Source organism: Sylvia atricapilla, chromosome 3 (assembly GCF_009819655.1).
Source record: "Sylvia atricapilla isolate bSylAtr1 chromosome 3, bSylAtr1.pri, whole genome shotgun sequence".
In the NCBI taxonomy this organism is placed as follows: Eukaryota; Metazoa; Chordata; class Aves; order Passeriformes; family Sylviidae; genus Sylvia; species Sylvia atricapilla.
Window position 1 is genome coordinate 86950051 of NC_089142.1, and position 25712 is coordinate 86975762.

The 25712-nt window shown below is 37.3% G+C and overlaps 1 protein-coding gene across 1 annotated transcript in view; it reads right to left on the reverse strand.

Moving 5' to 3' along the window:
• Positions 1 to 3380: 3380 nt before the first annotated feature.
• Positions 3381 to 25712, reverse strand: part of PRKCE (protein kinase C epsilon) — a 285713-nt gene continuing 263381 nt past the window's right edge. Inside the window, 2 exon segments of the mRNA XM_066316076.1 lie at positions 3381 to 6637; positions 24468 to 24614. Coding sequence (XP_066172173.1) covers positions 6491 to 6637; positions 24468 to 24614 — 294 coding nt within the window. The 3' untranslated portion in view covers positions 3381 to 6490.

The following is a 25712-nucleotide window of genomic DNA, read 5'->3' on the forward strand; positions in this document are numbered from 1 at the left end:
CATCAACTGCTGCACCCGAATGGACACCACTGTTGACTGCAAAGAGGAATGAAGGGCACTCCAAGCAGCCATGATGCCTTTTCACAGGAGACCACCAGCAGGTATTTACCAAAGCATAGTTTTGAAAATACCTTGTGCTTAAAATCACCAGAACAATTAGGGCACTGACGAGCTTCACCCATCTTCTTTTCCTGGCACTTCTGCTGGCTTTGTATTAACATAATAAGAAGCAAATCACCATCATGGCACCTAATTTCAGTTTGCTGATTAGCAAAATGGCCATAATAGTATCTCTCCCTTTGCACAATCTGAAGTCTCAAACTCCAAACCACTTGTGTTAATGAAAACCAGGTGGTTGCTTAGGCAACTGTACTCATTTTTGTGCTATGGGAAAGTGCAAGTAACAAGTGCCTTTCTGACATTTTGACACATTTCTTTATGTTGGTGTTCCCGTCTCCTCATCTCTGGAACAGTCACCATCTGATGTCTGAGCAGAGGTGTATTTACTGTCACTCAAGGAGTATCTGGCCTATTCCTAAAAGGTTTTCAAGGGTACAGCTACATAAGATGACCCAATTAATGTAACAGCTTATGCAGGTCAAAAGCAGGCCTTCTGTTCCTTACTTTCCTCTCTGTGACACTGATCCTAGTTGCATGGCAGCTCTGGGTAGCATTTTGTCTTGAGAGGTTTGGAGGAATGACAGTGTCCATCTGCACAGACGAGCTTCAGCCCAGAACTGACTCTTGTGATGTGACTACAAGTCTTATGTTCAAGCTGCTTCCTTCAGTACACAAGACATTAGATCAAACTGGCAGTGTTGAATGGTGATGACAAGTGTATGCAATGCCCAATTCAGTTCTCAATCCAGTGCCCGGATCAGCAATAGACTCCAGGTCAATGACTCTCTTCCTAATTGATTTTTTTCCCAAGGATTACTCTGTGTACAAACGCTAAAGTTCTTTAATGTTTTTCCAAATTTTGGACAGTCTTGCATAATCATTTCACAATATTTATAGTGGCAATTTGGGTTTCAGCTTAGGCTGTTGCTCTTAACTCCTGATTCTGCAGCAATGATGAGGTAAAAGGAAAGACAGAGTGGAAACTCTTTTGGCACATATATGCACTTTCCCAATGTGCTAAGAAAACCTTTATCTGTCTCCCCTTCACTGTAGCTAAGAGGTAAAAAGAAGGGATACTTCCCAGAGCACAGTAGGAGCTTGTATTGATAGAAGGGGAGCAGAGTGTCCTGTATCTTGATTTTGGAAAAATATTTGTTGCATACACTATAAGCAAGCTAGGGAAAGAAAGTCTAAACACAGCTATATATAGGGAGTATGAGAACAGAGAAAAAACATACTGAGGTGGGGATCATCAAAAGTTTACTGCTAAAAGGGAAGCCTGCACCAAGGAGCATTTTGCAACTTGCTAAATTCCTATTTAACATATTTTCATTGTGTCCTGGACAGAACCTGTTTTGATTATGACTGGATGATCAGACAGAAAGCATGCTCATTAGATTTACAACTGACATAATCAGGGACAGCCTGTGAAATAATTGAGGACAAACTTGGATTAAGAAAAGAAAATGTAAAAATGTAACAGAAAACAAAATAGAACACAGTAGTCATTGTAACAACCCACACTGCATCCACAGCTGAAAATTACGTGTAATTCCCCTCCCTGTCTTCAAAAGGGATACAGTAGAACTAGAAAAGATTCAGTGAAAGTTGATACAGATGACCAAAAATATGGGATGTGTCTTCTGAAGACTTTTGACAGACAGGGCAAGACTTTTCAGTCTGAAAGAGAAATGGCTGAGGGAGGACGTATCAGTGACCTGTAAAATTCTGAGTGGCATGAAAAAAGGTGCAAATAGCAAAAAAAAAACCAAAAACTGATTTCTCCTCTTTCAAATAAAGACTCAGGCAGCATAAAATGGACTTATGATTGGGCCAGAATAAACAAATAGAGGTAATTTTTAACATTATTGTTAGTTGAGCTCTGTAGGTCTTTCCCACAGAATGTTTTGCATGCCAGAGGCTGAGATTGTTCAAAACTGATCATCAAAATTAATCAAAAGAAAGTTTCATATTGATTTCATCATATAACTGACTAGACTACCAGGAGGCTAAAAATCTTTCTGATTATAAAATGATCTGACAGCCCCTGTCTCTGGAAGGCCAAAGAAGCAGACAGATACTTCCTGCTGAGACTCTTCCTGAACATTTAGTACCATATTTACAGCATGGATAGCCAATGAAACTGCAACTCAAAAGACTGTTGTCTTCCCAAATTCTGCAGTCCATCAGAAAGGATAAAAATGGTTCTTAATAGACATCAGTTTTACAGCATAACAAGAAAACATGATATGAATTGATCTGTTTGGAGACCAGTGTTGTTTGTGGGACGAAGTTAAGCCTTCATATGCTTCTAAGGCTGCAACACACAGCCAGAAAATCCAAGTTACATGGTTGTTTAACTGGTAAATCTGTGTGACAATGATTGTGCTAATGCTGTCAACACACAGGAACTGGAATATGCTCATAGGCACCAAACACATTCAGCAACTTTGAGAAAACTCAGCATAAAGAAAAAAAGTGAAGGTTTATGCAAAAGCTGCAATTTCAACAGAAAACACAACAAAAAAATTATTATTTTTTTTTTAAAGCCAGTTAGTTACTACTAACTAGTAACTACTAGTATACTAGTTACTACTACTACTAGTATACCTACTACTTAGGTATACTAACTGGAGATTGTTAACATGATTTACTGCCAGAGTATGCTGATAGCTGATCTACTGAAGTTAAGAATTTCAGACCATGGAACTGGAAAATATTTAAGGTCTAAACTGAAATATGATGAAATAATAAAGTATTTCAGTCAATATCATATTAACATATTAAGTTAAATAAATAATTTAATAAGCTCTGTGACCCTTAAGTCAATTTATGCAAATCCCTCTATTCAATCCAATGAGAGACTAAAGCACTGCCATGTGTTTGTACTCAAAGTGCCCAACTGAAATGAGTTTTAACAGTGCAGCTAAGCAGAATGCTGTGATCAGTCAGAACTCAGTGACCATGATGTAGGCAGTAAGCATAAAAAAAAGTAAACTCACCTGCATGGTGTTTTTGAGGTAGATGTTGTATTACCCAAGAAAAATCATAATCACATATTGTTACCTGTCTTTTTCTTGGAGTGTTTAGTGCTTCACAGGTGAGGCTCTTTTTAGCAAATCCTTCCTTTGCAAAATGGAAGGCTCCTTGCAAAAGACAGGCTCATGAAATTTTGTACGACATGTAACAGGAAAAACATTTATCCTTCATCTTTCTTTCTTCCTCATGAGGAAATACTCAGGAAAACTTTGGGGGAAAAATAAGATTTAACATCATTGTATTTATTAGGTTCCAAAACAATACACATTCACATCCTTTTGAATACAGTACATTTGGCACAGTAATAATGTTTACGATGAAATAACACTAATGAGTGGCAAGAGATTCAAATTACATCCATAAGAAAAAAATTCTGTACAAATAAATCCTCACAATAAAAAAAAAAACCCTACCCCCCAACAGAATACATTTTATATTTAGCCAGAACTATTCTGCACATAATTTAAAAAGAGGTAATTTTTAAGCCTTTTTGGAGATAATTATTTTTCACCCTATGGAGAAAAATGTATTTCCATTTTTAAAGTCTGTTTGGAAGGAAAACCAAGAAACAATGTATTCTTTATAATTATTATTATTAATAATATTTTTGGCATTTTGCACTCATTTTACAAAGAAGGAACAGAAAAGATTCTACAGAACAGGCAGAAATGTAACAGAATGTCCTTTTTTAAGAGTTATCTTTAAAAAAAATGTTCAAGGTAACAGACAGACCTTCTGATGTAAACCCAAGGCAGAGAGGATCTAACTATTTATACTGAAGAAATATCTGCCCATGCAATAGTTTCTCTCTCCTTCACTTTTCTCTTAGCATCCTACCCAACACTGCAGGCACTGAGGCCTCTTGACATATGAACATTTGCTAATTATCTTCACGTTAGAAAGGGGAATGCAGACTACAAAGCGTGTGCACAATAGCTTTATGGGATGCTTCTATTCCTTCAAAATAAATGCTCAGAGTTCTGTGTAAAGGCCCCTTGTTGGACAAACAGTAGTGCACGATCCCATAACTTGCCTTCCTAGCAGTCCACTCACCCATGGAAAAGAGTGCCTTAGCATTGTGATCAGTTCTTGCCTGGATGTCAAAAGCTAACTGTGATGAGAAATAAACAGAGCCAGTGGTGAGACACAAATTGATGGGCAGCTCTACAATATATTTCTAAGAGAGAAAGAAATTTAAACATTGAGATGATGCAATCATTAAGATGTTTCTGTGCTGGTACTCAGCTCCAGAAGCTAATCTTTTCCCAGTACAAAAGATTACTGAAGATAAATTAAATTAAACTAAAGGCTTGATCCTTATTACACTTGTAGGCCAGACAACACATTAATTGATATATCATAATATTTAATATTTTGAAATAATCATAAGAATATATATAATAATTACACCTGAGTTTTAAAAACAAAACAAAATGGAACTGAATGGTGTCATCAGTAACAGGCTATGAGCAGCCAGACACAAAACTGACACAAACTAACTCATCTGCTTGAGACCGAGATTATCTCTTACAGCCAATGATTCACACTTTGTCCACCATGATTTGTAACATTCCTTTCTCTTTCCGAGCTCTATCATGTTATAATAGAGTTGAAGAGAACTATACAAGAGATTTAGTATAGCTTAATATATGTCTACATCTTTTATAACAAAAACCTCATCTTTCTGACAGTAACTTGAACCAATACACATACAAGAGTATTGCACATGGACATTATTATAATTATTCTTTCATAGACTAACATTTTAATAGTATGCCTGAACATGCAGCAGTTGATACCTCTATATTCAATGAATTCCACAGGCCTTGCAGCAAACACTATATACAAAATCTCACCTGTACAAAAGGCAAAAAAGCTTCTTTAGTGCCACTTTGCCAATCACAAGTATATATATTTTTGTGCAGCTGGAAATCCATGTGCAACAATTAAAATGGATTCCAATGACCGCTCACTCAGTCCAGTAAAATATATAATAAAATGACCTCAGCGATACATATACACACACACAGAAAAAAAAAAAAAAAAAAAAGAAAAAAAAAAGAAAAAAAAAGAAAAAAGAAAAAAAAATCAAAACCAAAACCAAATCACAGGGTATTCCTGGAAATATAAGTACATAACACTGTTAGCGTATCTACAGGAGGTAACTTCACATTAGTAATATTGTCCACATGAGTTACCATTTCAATTCATACACAAAAAAAATATCATTTTACAACTTTCAATAATGTCAGTTTATGAATGTTTGATCTTCAGTTTTTAAACACATCTCCACATAATGCACGTGTAACCTTATTTTGTGTCTTCTAAAAGCAGATTTCTCTTAAGATTTTAAACATAAACCCCAACAAACACAGTAGTATTATGGTTTTGTAAAAGTGTGCAAAAGTAACACACTGCTGAGAAAATAAATATAAATAAGAAATTATTTATCAACTTAGCTACTATGGAAAAGGCAAAATTATAATGTTTATAATTAATTTTTTAATGTAAAATTAACTGTAAACATTTGTAAGCTTGCCGTCACATTAATGGTTCATTTAAAAGGATATTAAATTTGGTCACATGGATAGTACACCAAATTGTCTGAAAAACAGTAAAATGGCTATATATAGCTGAGTTAAAGTACTATAGGCTTTTTATTCTTTAGCCCTTTAATATCTATCCATGTAGCATCTGTTTCTTGCTTTAAATAAAATTTCAGATATCTTTTTGTCTCTTATTCCTAAGAGTCCTGTATATTGTATAAGGAAATTCACTGAAAGCCTAAATTGATGTTCTTTTTCTGGACAACTTCATAGTTTGTACTTCTCCACAATAAATTAATAATTGAGGATTGCACCTCCAAGAAGGCAGGCTTTGCTTTCCAAAGGGCATCTGAGTACAGATCTCACCATAACCACCACTGCATAAGAAACAGTTCTCACCTTTGTAGCTTAATTATATTTGATGATTACAGAATGTGGTCTGCTAAATTGTTTTCAATAGCATAGCTTCATTTTCTATGGAAAGGATGCAATTTTGTCCTCTGGGAATTCCTATTCTTAGGAATAAAAGAAAAGTTGCAAATATACAGCAGTGTGTTACATCCACAATTTCTGATACAAAATTATTTTGCATTGCTTTGTGAGACAGAAATTAAGAGTGCTTTCAGGTCAGAAGATTAAAGGAAAAAAACAATAAATATATACTTTAACTTGGGACATGGGCTCAGGGTAAAAGAAGTAGTTCTTGATTTACTGAGTCTCAGTAATCTGATGATCTCTTCAGAATCACTTCTTGTAGCATCATTCATCCGTCAGCCTAACGTTGTCTATGGCAGTAGCTCTTCTCCAAAATAAGAGAACCCTTTAAATTCTTCTTGATTGATTTGTTTTATTATTGTCTCATCCACTAGTGTTAATACTGGTTCTTCTCGTGTAAAGTCTTGATCAAAGTTATTTACATCCCTTTTGGTTTTCTGAGAAGAAAAATATAAATAAGGTGAATGGTAAAACAGCACAATAAAATAAAAGGTGCTTTCCCTCCTCTCCATCCCCCCTGAAAGGCTGAATTTTCTGGAATGATTGAAACAAAAGAGGAGCTACTTCACACAAGTAATAACGGACATATGAGAGAAGCTACAGGAGCAAGAAATATAAATGAGTTTAGGAGAGGCCACAGAAGCAGTACTATAAATGAGGTCCCAGAGACTCATGGTCTCTGACAGGCGAAGGAATAGCAGTATGATGATAAAGCAGGAAGCTGAGATTAGGACTAGTTTTAAAGAGGCTTTGGCATAGTACATGGTATGGCTGTTTCCTCTTGGATTTGAACATTATCGTATCTCATTTCAGAGTTACAGAGTGAACTGATTCAATTGAATTCCCCCCAAAACAGCCCAGTGTTTCAAATCTAAGTTAACCATTTCTTTATGTCACTACAAGTGATATAGGCTACACTCATGGTTAAAAATCTGAGGTAAAGCTTCCAACAGCTCTCAGTCCAAAACACTTGAGCTCAACATTGGCAACTCAGATTTCCTAATGCAGCCAAATGTAATTTGGAGCACCATACAAAATGTGAAATCCCATCTCCAGAGAAATCTACCTGAGAACTCATCTTTATTTCAATGACATCAGGATTTTCCCATGCAAATCTAAAGCACCTCACTCCTTCAACAAAGTGCAGCTGTGAATGTTCTGGGACAAGAGGTATTAAGAGCTACAGTCTTAGGGAGGCTGATTTGCTGTCCCCATGACACTCACGGCATCTGTGACCACCTACTGGTAAAAAACACTCTAGGCTACAGCAGAAAATGTTCTCCATGGTCATTCCTTTGAACCTGCAGTGTTCACATTTTCCATGTTAGCAGCACATTTCAGGCATGTACAGGTTCAGAGAATTGGAATAAACATTCTTTTTATGCTGTCTCTTTTCTCTTTGTGTCATGGAAACTAGTAATTACCTGGGTGATCCTTAATGGAGACACAATGACACATTGAAAATGAGCTTTGTGTTCCTCCTGCCAATGTCTGAGATTAAATGATACTGGAAATAGAACAGCTATTTGACTTGCAAAGTAAAATGGTAAAATGACAAAGTCATACATTATAAAGTGCATTAATATATTCCAAATGGGGTGTATACCACCTTTCAATGTAGTACATTTTCTATAACATATATATATATACAAATGTATTTTATTCATCAGCTCTACTGAAACACTAAACAGTTTTCTTTCTCCCAGTTGTAAAATACTCACAGAAACCTTCACCTACACTGTTTGTAAGAACATCATAGATACAGGGAAATGTGATATATAGGGTCTGTAAACATAGATATAGGGTCTATGTAAATGCAAGAGACTGTCACTTGTAAACCAAGTACTTTCTAAGTGCAGACAAACAAAACCCCACAATCTCTATGTACAGAATTCCATTAAAGGGAAAGGGATATGGACTTAACAAACATATATGTATAGATATATTTATATTGTTTACATTTGAAATATTTACTTTGTACATAAAGACCAGAGATGAAATGTATGTGACTCATGTAACTCTGAATTGCATAAGAGGCATGAGGGACAATTTTCCCAAGTAATTTGGGCAAAACCTGCAAAATAAGAATGAAATTCCATCTAAATTTTTAAAAGCATTGCATTGCAACTGTGTCTACATTCTTCTTGTTTTCCATGTCCTACTGGAGTATTGGGTATTTTCACACACACACAATTAATTTGCCACAGGAACACTCACTAAAGCAGAAGAAGGTAAGTATTTGTAGACAGTAGAATTCAAATTCAGAATTGTAGTTATATGCAAAAGAAATGTGACTACGCTTACACATTTACCAGCAGCTATCAAGGGCAAATAAACTCTCGGGTAGCTGAAAACAAACAGAATATACATTATAAAAGAGAGCACAGAAGAGTACATCCAAAAAAAGGGTTCCACCAACATTGTTGTACGTAAATTCTATTGATTAAAAATAATTGTTCTGCCAGTAGGGAATCCAAAACACTTCTGAAACAACAACCAAAGGTATTCTCTTAGATTTAAAAGCGTACTGTGTCTTAAAATATGACTTCAAGACCAATGGAGGAGCTTTTACTTTCTATGATTTATAAACAGTTCCACATAGTTTTGGCAGCAAAGATGTAAATCACCCAGTTTATTAATAGGACAAGCATGGAGCAATCCATGACTGCAGGGATATGCTAATGGGTCTCTAACTAACAAATTGATGAAGTGAGATTAAACAAATCACAGGGAACAAAAAGGATTAAGCCAAGGTAGTGCTCACAAAGTGCTTCTTCTCAATAGGGAGATTTATTTGAGAAGCCCACCTTAGCAACTTAGGGACGTTCTTCCTGAAGCTATGACTACTTTGCAAGGTTCCATTTGCTAAGACAAAACAGGTCTGGCCACATTTCTGCTACTATTGCTATTTTAATGTACTTGCACTGTGAATACTCTGTAGGCCAAGAGCATGAACCAACACACAGTTGCATCATGAGGGCTCAGGACGAAGGTATGAAGGGCTGTGCCTGTCTCTTAGCAGAGAAGCTGAGAAAAGAAGGAAGATCTACAAGGTAAGGAGGATATATGAAAGAAACAGAGTGCAGCTATTATCTGAATTTGAACACTAAAAAATCATGAAGGTAAAAGGACAAATGTTTAGATTGGCTGCTAAATGCATAATTTAAAATGCAGTAATTAAATGGGTGGAATTCTGTTTATTTAGCCTGCAGCTCCTAAGACTCTGGGACACATTATTTTAAACTTTTCAAATTCTTTTCTCAGGTAAGATTTCAGCTTCTGACAGTAGGTGCCAAACTCCACACTGCACTGGCAATGACCACAAAGTACACAGTTCTAATTCTAAGTCTCATCAGAAAGATGGCTGCTCCACCAGCAGAAAATCTCTGGTACTGAGAAGGAATAGTGACTACCTCTTATGCAAGGCATGTGCTGGCTCACTTGACCTTTTATTTTTCCCAGCAGTGAGTGCAAATGCTTCAGAGGTCTCCTGCCTGAGCAGTGACTGTGACACTTAGGAGACATGATCTGATTAGATGTAACACTTGAACTAATAAGCCCATATGACTAGTACCCATCGAGGATGATAATTTTTTAGTCAAAATCATGTTTCATTCTATTCAAAGAGATAAAGATATCAGAAACTATAAAAGACTACCTCTTCATAAAACACCATTTAATCAGCTTTTGTAGTTGGCCTGTACAGTTTTGGAGAAAGGGATATTGGGGGTTTTGAGTCAAAATACTTTTTTCCCCCTCAGATTTCTTCAAATATTTATTAAAAGTTGCCGTTAATAAGCACACATGAAAGAGTGGCTTTCTGAATTGTTTTTGTTTTCACTGCCATTTCCACAAAACATTCAATTTCTACCTGCAGTAGAAACTCAAGCTTAAGAAACCCCCAGTAAAATCTTCTTATGAAGCTTTCCGGTGTTGAGGATTACCAACCTTGTCTGTCAGCAATTATTAAATGACGTTATATGAATTTCAGCAGTGAAAAAAGAAATTTAGGTTGATGTTCTTATCACTGAAAATGCATTCAAAAAGTTAAAGCTTGCCATTCCTTCCATTAATTACATGAACCAAATGTAAATTACAGAAGCCTTGGGTACCAAAAAGCCACAGAAATCCTTGAAGAAGGCACCTGACAGAGGGTGTTCCAAACCAGGGAGCTCAGCAAAGATTGGACAACTCATCAGATGTGTCATGAGCCCAAGAGGCTCAGTAGACTCTCTTCGGCCTCATAAAGATTAAATTAGTTCTCCAGTTTGGAGACATTAAAAAGTCTCTCTCTTTAGTCCTACTTATTTTTATTTAATTTGCAGAAAATCACTGAAACATTTTCAAATCCATTGAAAGCTCAACAGCTCCCATAACTGTGGTGGCATTGTCCAGCAGCTTCAAAAGCTACTCAGAGAAGGTACAAAACAGATGGAGGGGGTGGCTAGGAAATGACACTTCCACAAAAGCCTAGGTTTTGTCTTTTAGTTTGATTGTCCTACAAATTCATAATATGCTGTTTGAATATAACTCTGGGAGGCTGCTGCGGCTTTTGGTGTGTGGCTCCAGAGGCACGGGGCAGCAGGAGTGGGACACGCAGCAAGAATCACACCTTCTCATATGTATTGAATGGTATCATTTAATTTTATCCAGAATTTTGCTTCAGTAAGTAATAAGTGATTCCCTCTTTTGATACAGTATCGTCAAGAAGAAATTCTTCAATCAGGATGATGAGAGCTCAAACATTTTGTATGTACCTCACCACTGATAAGATTTTCAGATTATATTTATCAAGACAAATGGAAACTCAGACATCAAACCAATTGGTTTGAAGCACAGGGTTATGTGGCTAACCTCACATGTCACTGTCTTCTCATTCACCTCTCCTTATTATGATAACAAAAACCACAGCACAGACAGAGATCACTTTGCACCACTGATTGGATCTCTTTTCATAAAGGTGTAGTAGTTTCTAAATATTTGAGACCAACTATAATGAGCACTCACTTTTGCACATAACTCATGCTATTTATAAATAAATTCAGTATGAATATTTTAAAGGAAATGGGCTAAGAAGCACAACACTTCAGGCCTGTCTTTTGGTTTATCCTCAGGATGCCTCTTCACAGTATTGGCATGTCCTGGGAATCTGTATCAGTATTAGAACTATTTCCTAGCTTGTCTGATTTCAGAAGGTAAGAAATACATGTTAACAAAAAACCTTTATAAATTATTAAATCTTCTCAATGAGTTAATTGCTCAGTTTGCACATGGAAGAGTGACAACACATTTGTCATAAACTGTAATACATCCAGCTGAAGCTTAGGATGATAAGAAGGCTTTTGAATCCAAGCAGCTTTTATAAGTATATCAACATTCATTACTTCCAAGCAGAAGATGAGATTTTATTCTCCTAGATTATTAGAGGTAAAGGACACCAGATTAAGTGAAAGTAGTGGGAAACCCCCCCACTCAATAAAGATGTTAATAGATAGTGAAACAGTATTTGAAAAGCATGTCAACCTATGCAGTCCATATCTTAAACTGTTATGGAAGTACACAAGTATTTAATAAACACCAACCAAATTCACAAAATTATGGATTTTAAAAGGGATCATTTGTGATACACTAAACTGAAACCACATTTATATAAAAATGGTATTCCCTTTCTTAGGAATGTGAAATGGGTCAACTAGGAAGGAGGAATAACCTAAACAATTAGGGGCATAAACACTTAATGACTCCACAGCCAGAATGCCAGACTTCGTATTTCATTTGTACACAGATTTCCTCAAAACCAGAGCCTCCCAAAACCATCACCACAAAACAAATGGCCAGGCAAACAAAAACAAGGCTCTGCAGGTTTCCTGATGAACATCCTGTGTCTGCAGTCTGGGCAATGAACCTCTCCCAGCAGTCAGTGTGAATCTGTTGTCCTCTGTGGCCCTACCTGGGTATACTCATCACCACGAGTACACAGTACTAAAGTTATATACAGCAAAACACAATATACAGAGCAAATCTTTGTTCATAGCCTGATTGCTATACCACAACAGTCATCTCTGCACAGAACATGGATGGAGATAGATTACACGGGAGCTTTAGGGGAACTCAGCACCAGCTTTCCATCTGTGGTTATTCCTTTGCTCTCAGAATCCATCCTGTTCAACTTCTCAGGGCTTGCTTCCATTAGGACTCAATTGTGACATAGAGCTATTGCACATTGGCTATGCTATGGTAGCACACGATTTTTTGAAGTGAAAGAACTTCAGGGAAAGAGTGCCAACTTCTGAAATCCTACACTATGTCTTCCCTTTCAGGTGGGCTTCTTTGAGAGATATAACCTCATGAGAAACAATTTTATATTTCTTCTCGGGAAGGGGAAGAAACACAAGATGAGAAACTAATGGAACTATCATATGAAAATACCCTGCACAACGTGACTCCTACTGCAAACCTTATGATCTACTCTGCAGTGCAGATTTTATATGTGTGTCTCTCTAATTCACATTATACTGGCAAGCTTCCATCAGTATCCTCAGCTGCTCTAAGGTCATGATCTGCCATGTCACCTCCCCTCTTACATCCTGGCACACATCCAGGATTAGCCCATTTTCAGTTGTGTTCTCCTGAAACTGCATTTCTACCACTGTTAGGGGAGAGTGACTGCAACCAGGGCTGGAGCATCTGTGACAATGTGCTGAACCACCTGCTGGTGAGTCTTCAAATACATCTGTAGAGGCCTTTTGGTCTTCCTGATCCCTAGCACTTTGGCACAAAGGACTATCCAGGCAATGGAGCTGACTTGCAGAGAGGAGGGAAAAGTGAAGCAGGGTGGTAAGCCTAGGGCACGTATTTCTAGAATTTCAGTGGCTTCCAGGAGACATCTGCAAAATCATTGAAAAAGTTATCCAAATATAACTGTTAACAAAGTTAACTGTGCACTGAGGTAATTGACTGGATATATTCTGTAAAAGATCAATGGGTTTACTTTACTTTCCATTTTTTAAGCAATCAGAAAGAAAAGGAATAAATTAAGGAGACTGTGATGTTAGTAAATCGATGAATGATGTAATGAAATATTTCAAGACACTCTGTGTGTCCTGAAGAAATGCTGACTGTCTGACTTTCCAATGTTTTATTCTGCCTACAGTCACCTACACATTTCTTTACAGGAAAGCACCACATTATGGAAACCTTCCTGATGATGACATGAAATTATGTAGTAGTATCTTGTGAGTCTGAGCCCTCCTCTATCAAGGAGCCCTGGTATGTGCACTGTGATGCTGGATGCAAAGAAACATCACAGCTTGAATGGTAATAGCAACACATATAGTGCAAGCAAAATTCTAAGGCTCAGTTACACACTAAAATATTTTGCATTTCAGGCCACAGAGTAGAAATGCTCCACAGTTTTTGGTAAGACTGCCTACATTTCTGGAAAGCCATGCTCTTTGATGGCCTAGCTAATTAGTTTGACATGGATGATGCATATGACAGGCTTTCATACAGCAGAATGGTATAGCAGGTCTCACCTAAGACAAATGGAGAAAGCTACACAATGATGGTTGATTGCTAAGACTACTGAATTGTTAGAGATTATATTTCTAAGTGTAATGATTATTTTTAAGTCTTTGCAAAGACAGAGTAAAATAAAGATGTATGTGACTTTAGAAAGCAGCTGAGGATGCTGCCTTTTTTTTTTAAACTAATGCACATAAAAATCATAGGCGACATAAAAAAGGCATTGGAGGACTATGCATGAATACCTACTACTTCTGCATCTCAATACATCTTCTTTCCACCTTTCTTCCAGACCCTGTAACTGCTTTTTTGTGGAACACAGTTTTATCCAAAGAGCACAGTATGATGTAGCAGAGTTTGTTAGTGACATGACTTTAATTCTTGGTTTTGCTACTGATTTTCTTTGAGCTTGAGTAATTATTCATCTAGTTTTCTTCATATTTTTGTTCTCCTATAGGTGGGCTGTGATATTTATATCATTGTCTACAATCTCCTGACTGTCTTTCACTTATGTGGCTTTTTGCACCATGGGAACCTCATCTTGCTGGGAATTTGAGCTTTTAATGCAGACATGATGGCACAACCTCAATCTCCCTTTCTTCTAATTCTTGTCAAATATAAGCACAGTCTTCCAAAGAGTCATGGGCAGTCAGGGGCTTCAAATCCTTCTTTTCCATACTCCAGAATTCAGCCAAGACAACTGTTGTTCTGTAGGTCCTTCACAAACGTGAATATGGCATGCAAGGAACAAGATCTGTGCTTAGGGTTTTTTATAAATGTTTAGACTGACTGTTCCTCTCATGCCACGGGATTTAAGCATATGGCTTCTGGAGCATGCTGTTGAGAGGACCAATACAAGGTCTGTGCCTCCAGAGTAACAAAATCCCTTTTACCAGCAGAGCAGCATAACAAGAGAAAAGCAGCAGCTAATGAAGTGCTAGGATTCCTTACCATTTAAAGGTGTCTTCCCTGTCCTGCTACTGCAGATAAGTAGCTACACATCAGCTTCTTCAGTAGGGCATATGTCAAAGGAATTAAGTTTTGCACTAGTATGCTGAGCTGTGAACTCACACACTGACAAGTTTTTGCTGCCCATTTTGGGTGAACACCCAAGTGAGACCTAATGCCTGCATTAGCATAGTGTACTGCTAGTACAGAAAGTTCTGCATGAGAAATAAACCCAAAGCCAAAGCTCTTTATATACTCAGTGTTTACTGGACTCCAGCTGGGAAGGGACTAATCAGAAAAGACCAGCCTTCAATGAGTCTTGACTTTTTTTTTTAATAAATTCCACCTTCTGATAAAGAGCCACATGCTACTGCTTCTTAATCACCTGGTATTTTTCTACTGGCTTTTGCTGACGTCAGAAACAGGCTCAACCCAAGAATACTATATATTATCTACATTAATATAAAAATAAAATATTTCTTTTAATATAAAATAAAATAATTCTTCTCAAGAATGTGAATTCTTGAGAATGTACATAAGAAGGAAAGTAAACATAATAAGATTATTTCACTTAATGGTTTAAACAACTTTATGAAAATTGCACTGAAGATTAAAGCAGTCAGAAAGTTTGTGTTTTTTGGGAAAGCCCAAAAGGAAAGCAGGTACACTCTGGTTGCTTATCTCGCTATCCCAATGGGCACCACTTAACAATGTACGCTTAACAGATGGTTATATGGACTTAATTATCCAGTATGAAAATATTTTAGTCCTATCAAACCAGGACTTAACAAAACCAAACAAATACTGATGGATCCCCAGTACAGAATCAAAAGAAACATAATAAAATTTGTTTAACTTATAAATATTTGGGAACCTGCAGTGCTGGGAAGTTGCTGTCAAACTACTGTAATTCTAGTGTTATGGTAAGCACATCTAAAAACAGCTGCTGGAGGCACTGATGCTGAAGATATTAAAAAAAACCCCAAAATCAGACTCTAACTGAATGAGAAATTCTGGGAAAACAAAACCTTGTACATTCAAAAAACCCAACACTGAAATCCCTTAAAAATACCAGCTCACTTACTTCTGATTTCTCTAAGCTGCACATAGGCTGCTCAAAAGCTATCTACTTACATCTTGGGGAAACTTAGAGGTTGCACAAACTGCTAAGCTAGTTAAAGCTTTGAAAAAAACCAAGGACCTTTTCTTTGTTGAGGGAAGAGGCAGGAGTGCTCCAGACTTCTCTGTCCTGCCCAGCCACTGGACTGATTGGTCTGAGCTATGCTGCAGACATAACTACGGCACTATTTGTTGTTCACAGCTGCCCACAGCAAGTTCAGCTGAGATCTTGAACTTCATTGCCTGAAAACAACCAATGCTTCTCCATCATCAGCCACCTGGTTAACACTCAAACCCAGCAGCAGGAAAGTGTAACTTATAGGAACAATCCAAAATTCAACATTCTGATTCATGTTACCCTATGACAGGGGAAGCATGCAAAAAAAGTGTAGGAGTCACACCATTATGACTGTCAGTGATAAAAAGTCTGTCTCAAGGGTCCACACCGATTTTTCTTTAGTTTTTTTTAAAGGATGCATGTTAACCATTTTGACAGTCTACCCCATTTCTAAACTTTTTTGTTTATCAATATTAATCAACACGGTGTCACTCTCAGAAGAAAGCTCACTGTCTTCCTATGCCTGAAATGTCTGCAGCAAGTTGGAAATACATCATGTGCAATGTGTAATAATGGTACATGAGGGTCTGAGGTCTCAAGATCACTCCCCAGTGTTTTGCCTAAGCAGTAACACTTCATGCAAAGGCATGCAGTATAGCCCCTTGCGTGCCCATCTGCTAAATGCTCATTGCCATGCACTGATGACTGAATGGAAATATATTATGAAACTGAAGGGACACCTCAAGGTTATTAGGCCTAAAAGTGGACCTACCTTGACATTTTCCCCATATTGAAGGCCTTACCTTAAAGAGGGACATTCACACTGAAGCAAACTTGAAAAGAGAGAACATTTATACAAAAAGAAATTTACTTGGCCTGTAATTTCCTATGTTCCTTCTGGTGCTATTGAATGATACTGCAATTTACAGGATTTCTTCCCCACAGCGTAAAGGCAAAGTCATAATTCTGCATGGATGACGATACAATCTATTGTCACAAAAAAGTAGAGGTGTGCCAAAGATCCCCCACCAAAACAGTATCATGACTTCCCAACACCCAACAGGGTTAAAAATCCCTCATTAAAAAGTAAAAAAATCTTTGCCTGCTATCACTCATGTATGAAAATGAACCTGCAATTATAGAACTCATGTTTCAGGCTAACATACTGCAAAGTTTTCTCCAGAAATGTGGTCCCTCTTTAAGGATTCCAGCCGTATTTCACAGTAAGCAGATGGTTGCTGCAGCAATTTGAACACACACCTCTCTAATTGAAGACATTTTTCGGGAGCCATTCAGTGCAGCACCTACCCAGGGGCAGGCATGGCCTCTGCCTGTTTGCCTGTGCAAACAGCCCAGCTGCACTCTCCAGAGGTGCTGATTTGTATTTGCTACTTATTACCCAGCTTCCAAACACTGTGGGCATCCAGCCTCTCATTCAGTCATAGGCAAAGGATTGCCAAAATTTTGCCAGTTTTTCACTCGTTATGGACAGGGATAAAAGAAAATTCACGGTGCTCAGTGACTCCAGTTGTAACCCACAGCCAATGGCTACGACTAGAATTCCATGTTTAGGAATGACATTATTTCAAACCTTTGCTGCAGTGCAAAACTGAAAGAGGACACATTGCTGGCATCCTTAAGTCAAGACTTAACAAGGGAGTTCAGGTTCACAAAGGAAACTGCATATAGATAATGTGGCTCAGAGAGTGATAACTAAGGGGGGAGGGACTTTGAGAATGGTTTATCATTATCTTAGAGTTACTGGAGCTGAGAAAGGTGTAATTTGAGGCTGAGAGGAAATCTGCTAACACTGAGGTCTTGTATAGCATAAGAACACTCTTCCAAGGGAAGTCCTAAGCACTCAGTCAATTTTTTAAAATTAAACAAGCAGGCTAATCTTTAGCACAATGTATTTTGACATTTCTCAGTTGTATTTTTTCACTGGCTCTTAACTTTGCCTGTGATTACCACAGAGGGGAAACTGAAGTGAGAAAAGTTTAGGTGACACAGCCTGGACCACATGATGAGTTTCTAGAAAATCTGGCAGAGGAACTTATATATCTTGCAATTCTTGGTTCTCTGGTTTTAGCTGCTACTGACTCTCTACCCTAAGAAATCAGAACTGAAGAAGTAACATGCAATTATTGAGAAAATATATTCAGTGGCATAACAATAGAAATTGAAGAGGCTCAAAATGAAGGAAGTCATATTAGATGAACAGGCCAACAGCAGCTGTTGCTCTATAGTGCAAGATACAATTCTGCAATAGACCATCCCATTCATTTTGTCTCTAATGCTCTTGAGGAAAGTGAGCTTTTAGAATGGAAAACCAAAAAATTATGAATGCATTGAGAAAATTAAAATAACGCATTGTTCAGTGAAAGCTGCATGTTGACAGTGAATCATTGTAATATGATTATTTTTTTAACTTCATCTCCATTAAGCCACAAAATGAATGGATTGCCACAGGCACTGATAAAGCCATTAGTGATTAAACTTTGGCTTAATTGCTAGAAAGAAATACATATGGCAAACATCTGTTTTACCAGGCTTTTTATTACCCTCTGGCTGAGATTTCTTCAGCTTTTTCGTGTTAAGGACATCTCAGACAGTGTCTCAAACTTTCCCAACCCTGACACAGGCAACAGGTTAGATGGAAGTGGCAAGTCTGCCTGCATGCACATATGCAAAGGTTGACAGTGAAAACTCAGTCTGGAAGGACAGGAGTGTGCCCGTAGTGAGACTGTCGCTGCTACACAGTGCCTAACAACTTCCTCTGTCACACAGCTCCTTGCAGCACAAGGAGCCACTGTGACCAAGAAATATTAGAGGTTTATTTTACTCTGCTGGTCTAATTCTACAAAAATCAAAAAGAAAGCCCTTAGAGGGCTGGAGCATATCTCCTATGAGGAATGGCAAAGAGTTGGGGATACTAAGCCTGGAGAAGAGAAGGCTCCAGGGAGACCCTATATTGTGGACTTTGAATACTCAAAGAGGACTTAAAAGAAAGAAGAGGACAAACTTTGTAGTATGCTCTGTTGCCCTAGGATGGGGGTAATGGTTTTAAACTGAAAGAGGGCAGATTTGAACTAGACATAAGAAAGAAATTGCTTACAATGAGAACAGTGAAACACTGAACATGTTTCTCAGATTGGGGAGAGATGCCCCATTCCTGGAAACATTCAAGAACGGCCTGGACATGGCTCTGAGCAACCTGTCATGACTGATTAGACTTACTGCAGAGGGGCTGGACTGGATGACCTTTAAAGGTCCTCTCCAACCTACACTATGATTCTATTAAATTGATGCTCATATGAGGCTACCACTAACTTCAGCCACATGAGTAACAAATTTTGGGCAGTGATTTTCCTCCATCCCTGGCAAGAGGGACTGTGATATTGCACATCTTTTTGCCACTTGCACTTGTGGCTGATGTTGCTCACATGTCAGCAGGCCACAAGTTAACTCTGGAAAGCCTACAGCTGGCCAGCTGTGCTCCCAGAAATGGAATAAAGAACTTCTTGTAGGGAATTACAACAATACGAAATTCATGAATACACATTAAAGCCAAAACAGTAATCTGTTTCAATGGCTGTTTTTAATGCACAGCTTGTTATTTGGTATGGATAGACAGAATCATACCATCATGCCACTAAGCAGGATCTACTGCACTTACCACCACACCAACAACTTAGGTAAGAAATTGATCTGCTGTACCATTGTTTTAATTTGTAAGATGGCAGGCAAATGCAGTTTGAAAATGGAAATAACCAACTCAACCAAGACAGCAATATAGCCATGGAAACAAAGAAAGATGGAGAGCAGAGAATCACTGAATGTTGCAAAGGTCTTTGTGGTTCTTGGGCAATAAACTACATTGCAAACCATAGCCTGGCCTTATGGCTACTTACTGACCATGAAAATTTCATTCTCAAAATGGAATCAAATTCCAAGAAGAATACACACAAAGAAATAGCACAACAGAGCAATAAAAATGCTTCAAAGGGTTTTCTGTCTCACAACAGTTGCTCTGGAGAAAAAAAAAACTGTCTGCACTAAAATGGTATTTATTGCATATGCAATTACATATTAATGACTGCATTCAGGGGAGAATAATATTACTCAGAAATTTTCAAGACAGGCTGTGAAGTTTTAAGAATTAAGTTGTACGAACAGTAAAAATGATCTTCAAAAGACACTGCAAGATCACTGCAGCTTAGATGTAACCTGTATCTTCTGCCTGGCTGCTCAAAAGTTTGCTTGATTTCTAATGTACATGCTCCAGAGCTATGACCTTTTTTTCTACACTAGCTTATCATTTAGAATAGCTCTACATGGAACAAACTCTTAGTATAGTAAACCATAGTACATATAAATATATATAAAGTTAATTTTATCTCTTAAAAGCCTCATGATCCTAGATTTATGAGAGGAAGAGCTGGCAGACAACATACATCACAGAACTGAGCCCCACTGCATTTTAACCCCTCTACAGTCTCTATTCCAAGTCATTAACTGCAGAAAAAAAAAGACCCTTCACAGCAGGTTTCAGAGCAAATCTGCTTCCATTGTCTCCACCTAGGACAGTCTAGAGTGGCACTTCTGTCACTGTTTAGCAATCTAAACCTCAGTTATTTGTATGAGTTCTCTTTTCAGGGCACTCTTACAAGCCTTGAAAAAAACATAGATTTTCAAATTCCTTTTGGCAATTTGCAGTCTAATGCTGGACACAGGAAGAAATTTCAGAGTCCAAAGCATCATTAGAATAATCAAATTCATACAAACTAGGAAGACATTAACGGTATATTTCTGGTATAATAAGGAACATAATTATATCCATCCACTTTGTGAATGAGATTAATAACAAAACAAAAACCCTCAAAAGTCTGGCTAATAAATAGCCATGCAGGGTTTTTTTCCAAGCCTAGTTGAAAAATTGAGACTTAAGGCTGGCAGAGCTGAAGTGATTACCTGAACCATGGAGAATCACAGGCCTGACAATGCCATGTAATATAGCTCCTCAGAAAATTTATTATGGCAGAGAAAGGATGGTAGGTAACAGAAAAGCAAGCCAGCTGTGCTAACCAAGGAACTCTTGTGTTTTGGGGAGAGTGAGGCAGAACAGTGTGGCTTTTTCCACAGTAGCATCTCTGTGACCTCCCTTGGCAGATTATTCCATTGTCTGATGGGACCTCAGTGTTTGACCATTTTCCCTAATGACTTTACTGGTTTAGCGTCAAGACTTCACATTCCTGGGAGCTCATTTTAACATGTATGGGTTTTTTTTAAAATTTGAGTGTCTATGATATAATCATAAATATTCCCCCCTTAGTCATCTTATTGGTTGGTCAGAAAATAGAAGACTACCTGTGTAAATATATGCATTCTTGCATGAGCAGAATTTTTTAAGTGCATGCAAAACTCAATTTAAATGCACAGATGACTATATATGCATTGTACACTTCTTTCCCAGCACATATGTACACTCATACATCACATGCAAGAATGTCTATTTTCTGAATAATAATCTGCCTCTCTTTTCATAGCCCTTTTCCTGGAAGTAGGCCCTCCTCAACACAAGATTAAAATAATTTTTTTAATCCTCTCTTAACATTACAAGTCACTTTTAAAGAATCAACAGCTTTTATTAATACTAAAAGATGCTAAAAAAACCCCAACATTCCAAACACAGGCATTAGTTATGTTTCTTCCATACTTATTCCATAGCTATGGAATAGTTATGTTTGTTAATCTGAATCAATGAATTTCAGTGCTACATCCACAACTGAATTTAGAGATCTCTCTATGCAGATTTTAAAATAGATCTTATTTCATTAGTGTTCACCTTCTTCCCTCTTCTCACAATTTTTCCAAGTGAATGCAATCAGGTCTAGCTTGGCAAGAATACAATATTAAGTCTATATATAAAAAAAGAATATTACCTTTATAGCACTTGAACTTTACTGCCCTAAATTTCCTAAATTTCTGAAGTTGAACAATTAATAATTATATTTCATTCAAGTGATCTTTCTCTTCAGTCTAGATCTATATCACATTTTACTTTCCAAGAAATACATCATTCAGTTTTAAGAGGACAAATAAAAATTTCAAGTATGATCTTGCTCAAAGATTGCTACACAACAATAAAATCCAAACAACTGTAAAATTTATCCACTTGGCACAAAATAGCTGATGGATCATAAGCATGGATCATAAATACGTAAGGTATGCTCAAAGTTATCAGAAAAGCTGATAAGACTCAGTCACTGGGGAAGATACCTTAGACAAAGCAGACTGAGAACATGAAAATAATAAGGGATGCCTGTAACACAGAGTATATATTATCTGAATTCAGCATTATTGAAAAAAAGGAGTTCAGAAAAAAATCCAAGCATACAGAACTACTAGACTGCAGGAATTGAATCTGGTAGAATAAAGAAAGTTTGTAGGTATAATATAGAAAGAAGTAGTATGAAAATCCAACATTAGAGAAATAAGCTGAAGAAAAATGACCAGAAGTGTAAATAAAGATGTATAAAACCACCCTAATAGTTATTAAGGAACAAAGAGCTATCCTTAAATTATACAAATTTCAGACTACTCTGAAATAATCTGCAATCACTACCAAAAATGAATGATTCAACTATAATACCGTTGAAGAAATCAGAAAAGAGGAAAAGGAGCAAAACAACAGGAATTAATGAAATAGGATTGGCTTTACAATGTAACAGCTGTGAAATAATTACCAGAAAAAGCAAGAAACCCCACAGAGAAGGCAGAAGGCATTTATATCAACAATTAATAAAAATACCTGATATAAGAAATGCCTCCTGACTTTTAAGAACTGCCACAGTGGGAGTACTTACAAAAAATTAAGGCCTCATAAAAATACCTATTGTCAAAGGGACTGTGCATCTTGATCATGAAAGGAAAACAGCCAACAAACAGACTAGATGAAAGGAAACTAGAAATTAGACGCAGGCATAAAGTGAAAATAATTCTGCAATAGTTCATCTTGATTTAAAAACAAAACTCTGATGAATACTGAGCAAAGCAACAAAAATTAAGGTGAGCTGAAAGGCCAAAATGTGAAAACAAGAGAAGACCTACACAAATGCAACTGAGCTGAACATTGACTACAACCAAATGCAACTATCTGAGAGCTGTGGAACTTGACTGGAAAACAGCCACACACAGGCTTCAGATAGATACTAAAGGAGGTAATTTGGGGTTTACACTTCCTGCAGCAGTGCAGGGACTTGTTCACCAGCTCAGGCACCACCTGCTACCCGGTCACACCTCCAGAGTGGAGCTGGGCAGTAGGGTAAGGAACTGGATGCACCACTTCCAGGTGTGTGGCAGGATCAGGACTCCCCCCATGGACATTCAGCATTATAAGGTTTCCATTCTCCAACAAATACATTAAAAAAAAACTTTCCTCATGGGACAACATTATATCTTACTATTACTTCCTAGAAAGCCATTCATAAGGGCTTTACCTCACAGCTGTCAATCCCTTTGGGCTTTTTCTGCAGAGCTGCAGAGAGATTTCCCCATGAGTGGAGTCAGAGGAGCCTCAGGCTCCTGGTCTGGACGGTCAGCCCCACTTTCCCCATCCACACAAGGAACTTGGGGAAATGCATCTCACTGGGCTCAAAGTAAAGGCATCATACGTAATATACAGCAATTCTTCAAAAACAGAGGGCACTTCTTCACCTCTGCATTTAGTTCAGGATTCAGAGTTGAGACCTAAGGTTTTTATTTTGCTCATTTGTTTTGCCTTTTGGGTTTTAAATACCTTTGTAAGCCATCTAAAGAAAAAAAAAAAAAAACAAACAAGTACCTTGACCATATTTCACAGGGGAATCGAACACTGAATTTAGGAACGTGCAAAATCAAAAGATGCAAATCAATCCCGGAGGATTTGTCATAAAATTACCTCTTGCACCATTTAAGCACATAAGTAACTGCACACATTCTGTGACATTTGGTTAATTTTAAGTATTTTCATCCAGAGAAAAACCAGAATAAATAAAGTATTTTTGCTTGGCTTTTTTAACTTGCTACAGGTGCGGCTGCTATTTAGAGATTTTTGTTACTTTAAAATAGAAATACTTGGTTATTATTCAGGAAAATGGAAGTACATAAATTTATCTAATCACAATGTATTTTTTTTTCCCCAAGAGGCTGTTTTTTCAAGTTTATTCATTTAAAATATTACTGATTACAAATTCTTGTCTGTGTTTTACTAAAAAATCTAGTGGCCAGCAGCAATCCAGAACTGTAAAGAGTTCACACAGAAAGTATAGACAGCATATATCAGCTGAAATCATCTTTTCTGGCTATGGTATCTTTAAGAACGCAGAAAATAATTGAAACAGTGCCTTGAACTCCCTGATGGCTTATGCAGATGAACATGAACACTTTCCTGTGCATTAAATATATTCCTGACACTTACCTTTACAGAAACAATGACAAAGAGATCTTCTCAGTGCTGTTTTTCTGTTACTATCTCAGCCCTCAAGTACCGCATCAGGTAATTTCATTTCTCAGAGAAGCCAACAAGTAGCATTGCCAAACCAAGTTTTCTCTGAACAGTTATACAAACTGTTACTTACAATCCGAGGTTTGAAGGGTGGCTTGATTTTCCTTTGTTCTAGAAGAACCCAGTCAATTTCCTTGAAAAATGGATGCTGCTTAATCGCATCTTCCCCGTTCTGTGACGCCACACAGCCAAGTCGCTTGTTGGGGTTTTTTGTCATGAACTACAGGGTGGGGAGGGAGAGGAGGGAAAAGTTAAAACATGAATGGCAATACCTAGAAATATTTGCCACTCGATCACACACTGTAATTCTTAAAGGTAAGATTTTAGAGACGGTCTCCTTTCAGAAAGTTATTTCTTCTGGCCCTCTAAATTTCAGAGGTTTCAGCCAAACTATAAGATTCAGATACTCCAAACTGTAAATTTACTGCAGAAAACTCTTTCAGTTTATTGTTGAGACCTCTTAATCTCATCTGACTGGGAATGCTGAAGGAATAGATTCTGTTTCAGCATATCTAGCTACAGCTTTAGCTAAAAATACTGAAGGAAGGACAATCTTAATCCCTCCAGAGACAGCATGATCAGTACCTGCAGAAAGCTTCCCTTGAGAATGGGATATCATGTCCCCCATGACATAACTTGCACATTCTCTTTCATTTTTAGTACACGATTAGCGTCAGCAACTGGAACGAATTGGTCTCCTCTGATGTGGTAATTTATAAACTTCTCACGTTTAAACTATTACCATTCCTGTCAGGAAAAAGCTGTACAAGTGGTGTAAGATGCTGGTATCAATTGATGGCAGCTTATAATACTTTACCTGATTTTTCTCTGTTATTTTTTCCTTCTTTTATTAGCAATTGCTCTACTTGTTTCCTAATTTGTGTGGACACAGAATCTTTGCAATTCAATAGCAACAAATGCTGTCCTTTTACACACAAACACATTATAGAATTAGCTAAAACCTTTGCTATAGCTTCATATTTATTATATAACATTTTTAAATTTAGAAAAAGTGTACAAAGTAAACAAAATGTAATAATTGTTCAGTGCCTTTTCAACCTATGTATCAGATTATACTACACTTCTGTAGAAAAAAAAAACTTAGAAAAAATTAATCACTGTAATGCAAGCCCTTTAATACTCCAGTTAATAGGTAAAGTAGTGCTTTAGTACTCCAGTTATTAGGTAAGTAGCTACGTAAGCCCTTAAAATGATTTTAGATATCTAGATCAACCATCCACAGAAGAATACCCTTGCTGTCATTTTAAAGGTATAACACAGATCAGCAAGGCAATTCTGTGGTTTCTGACATACACAC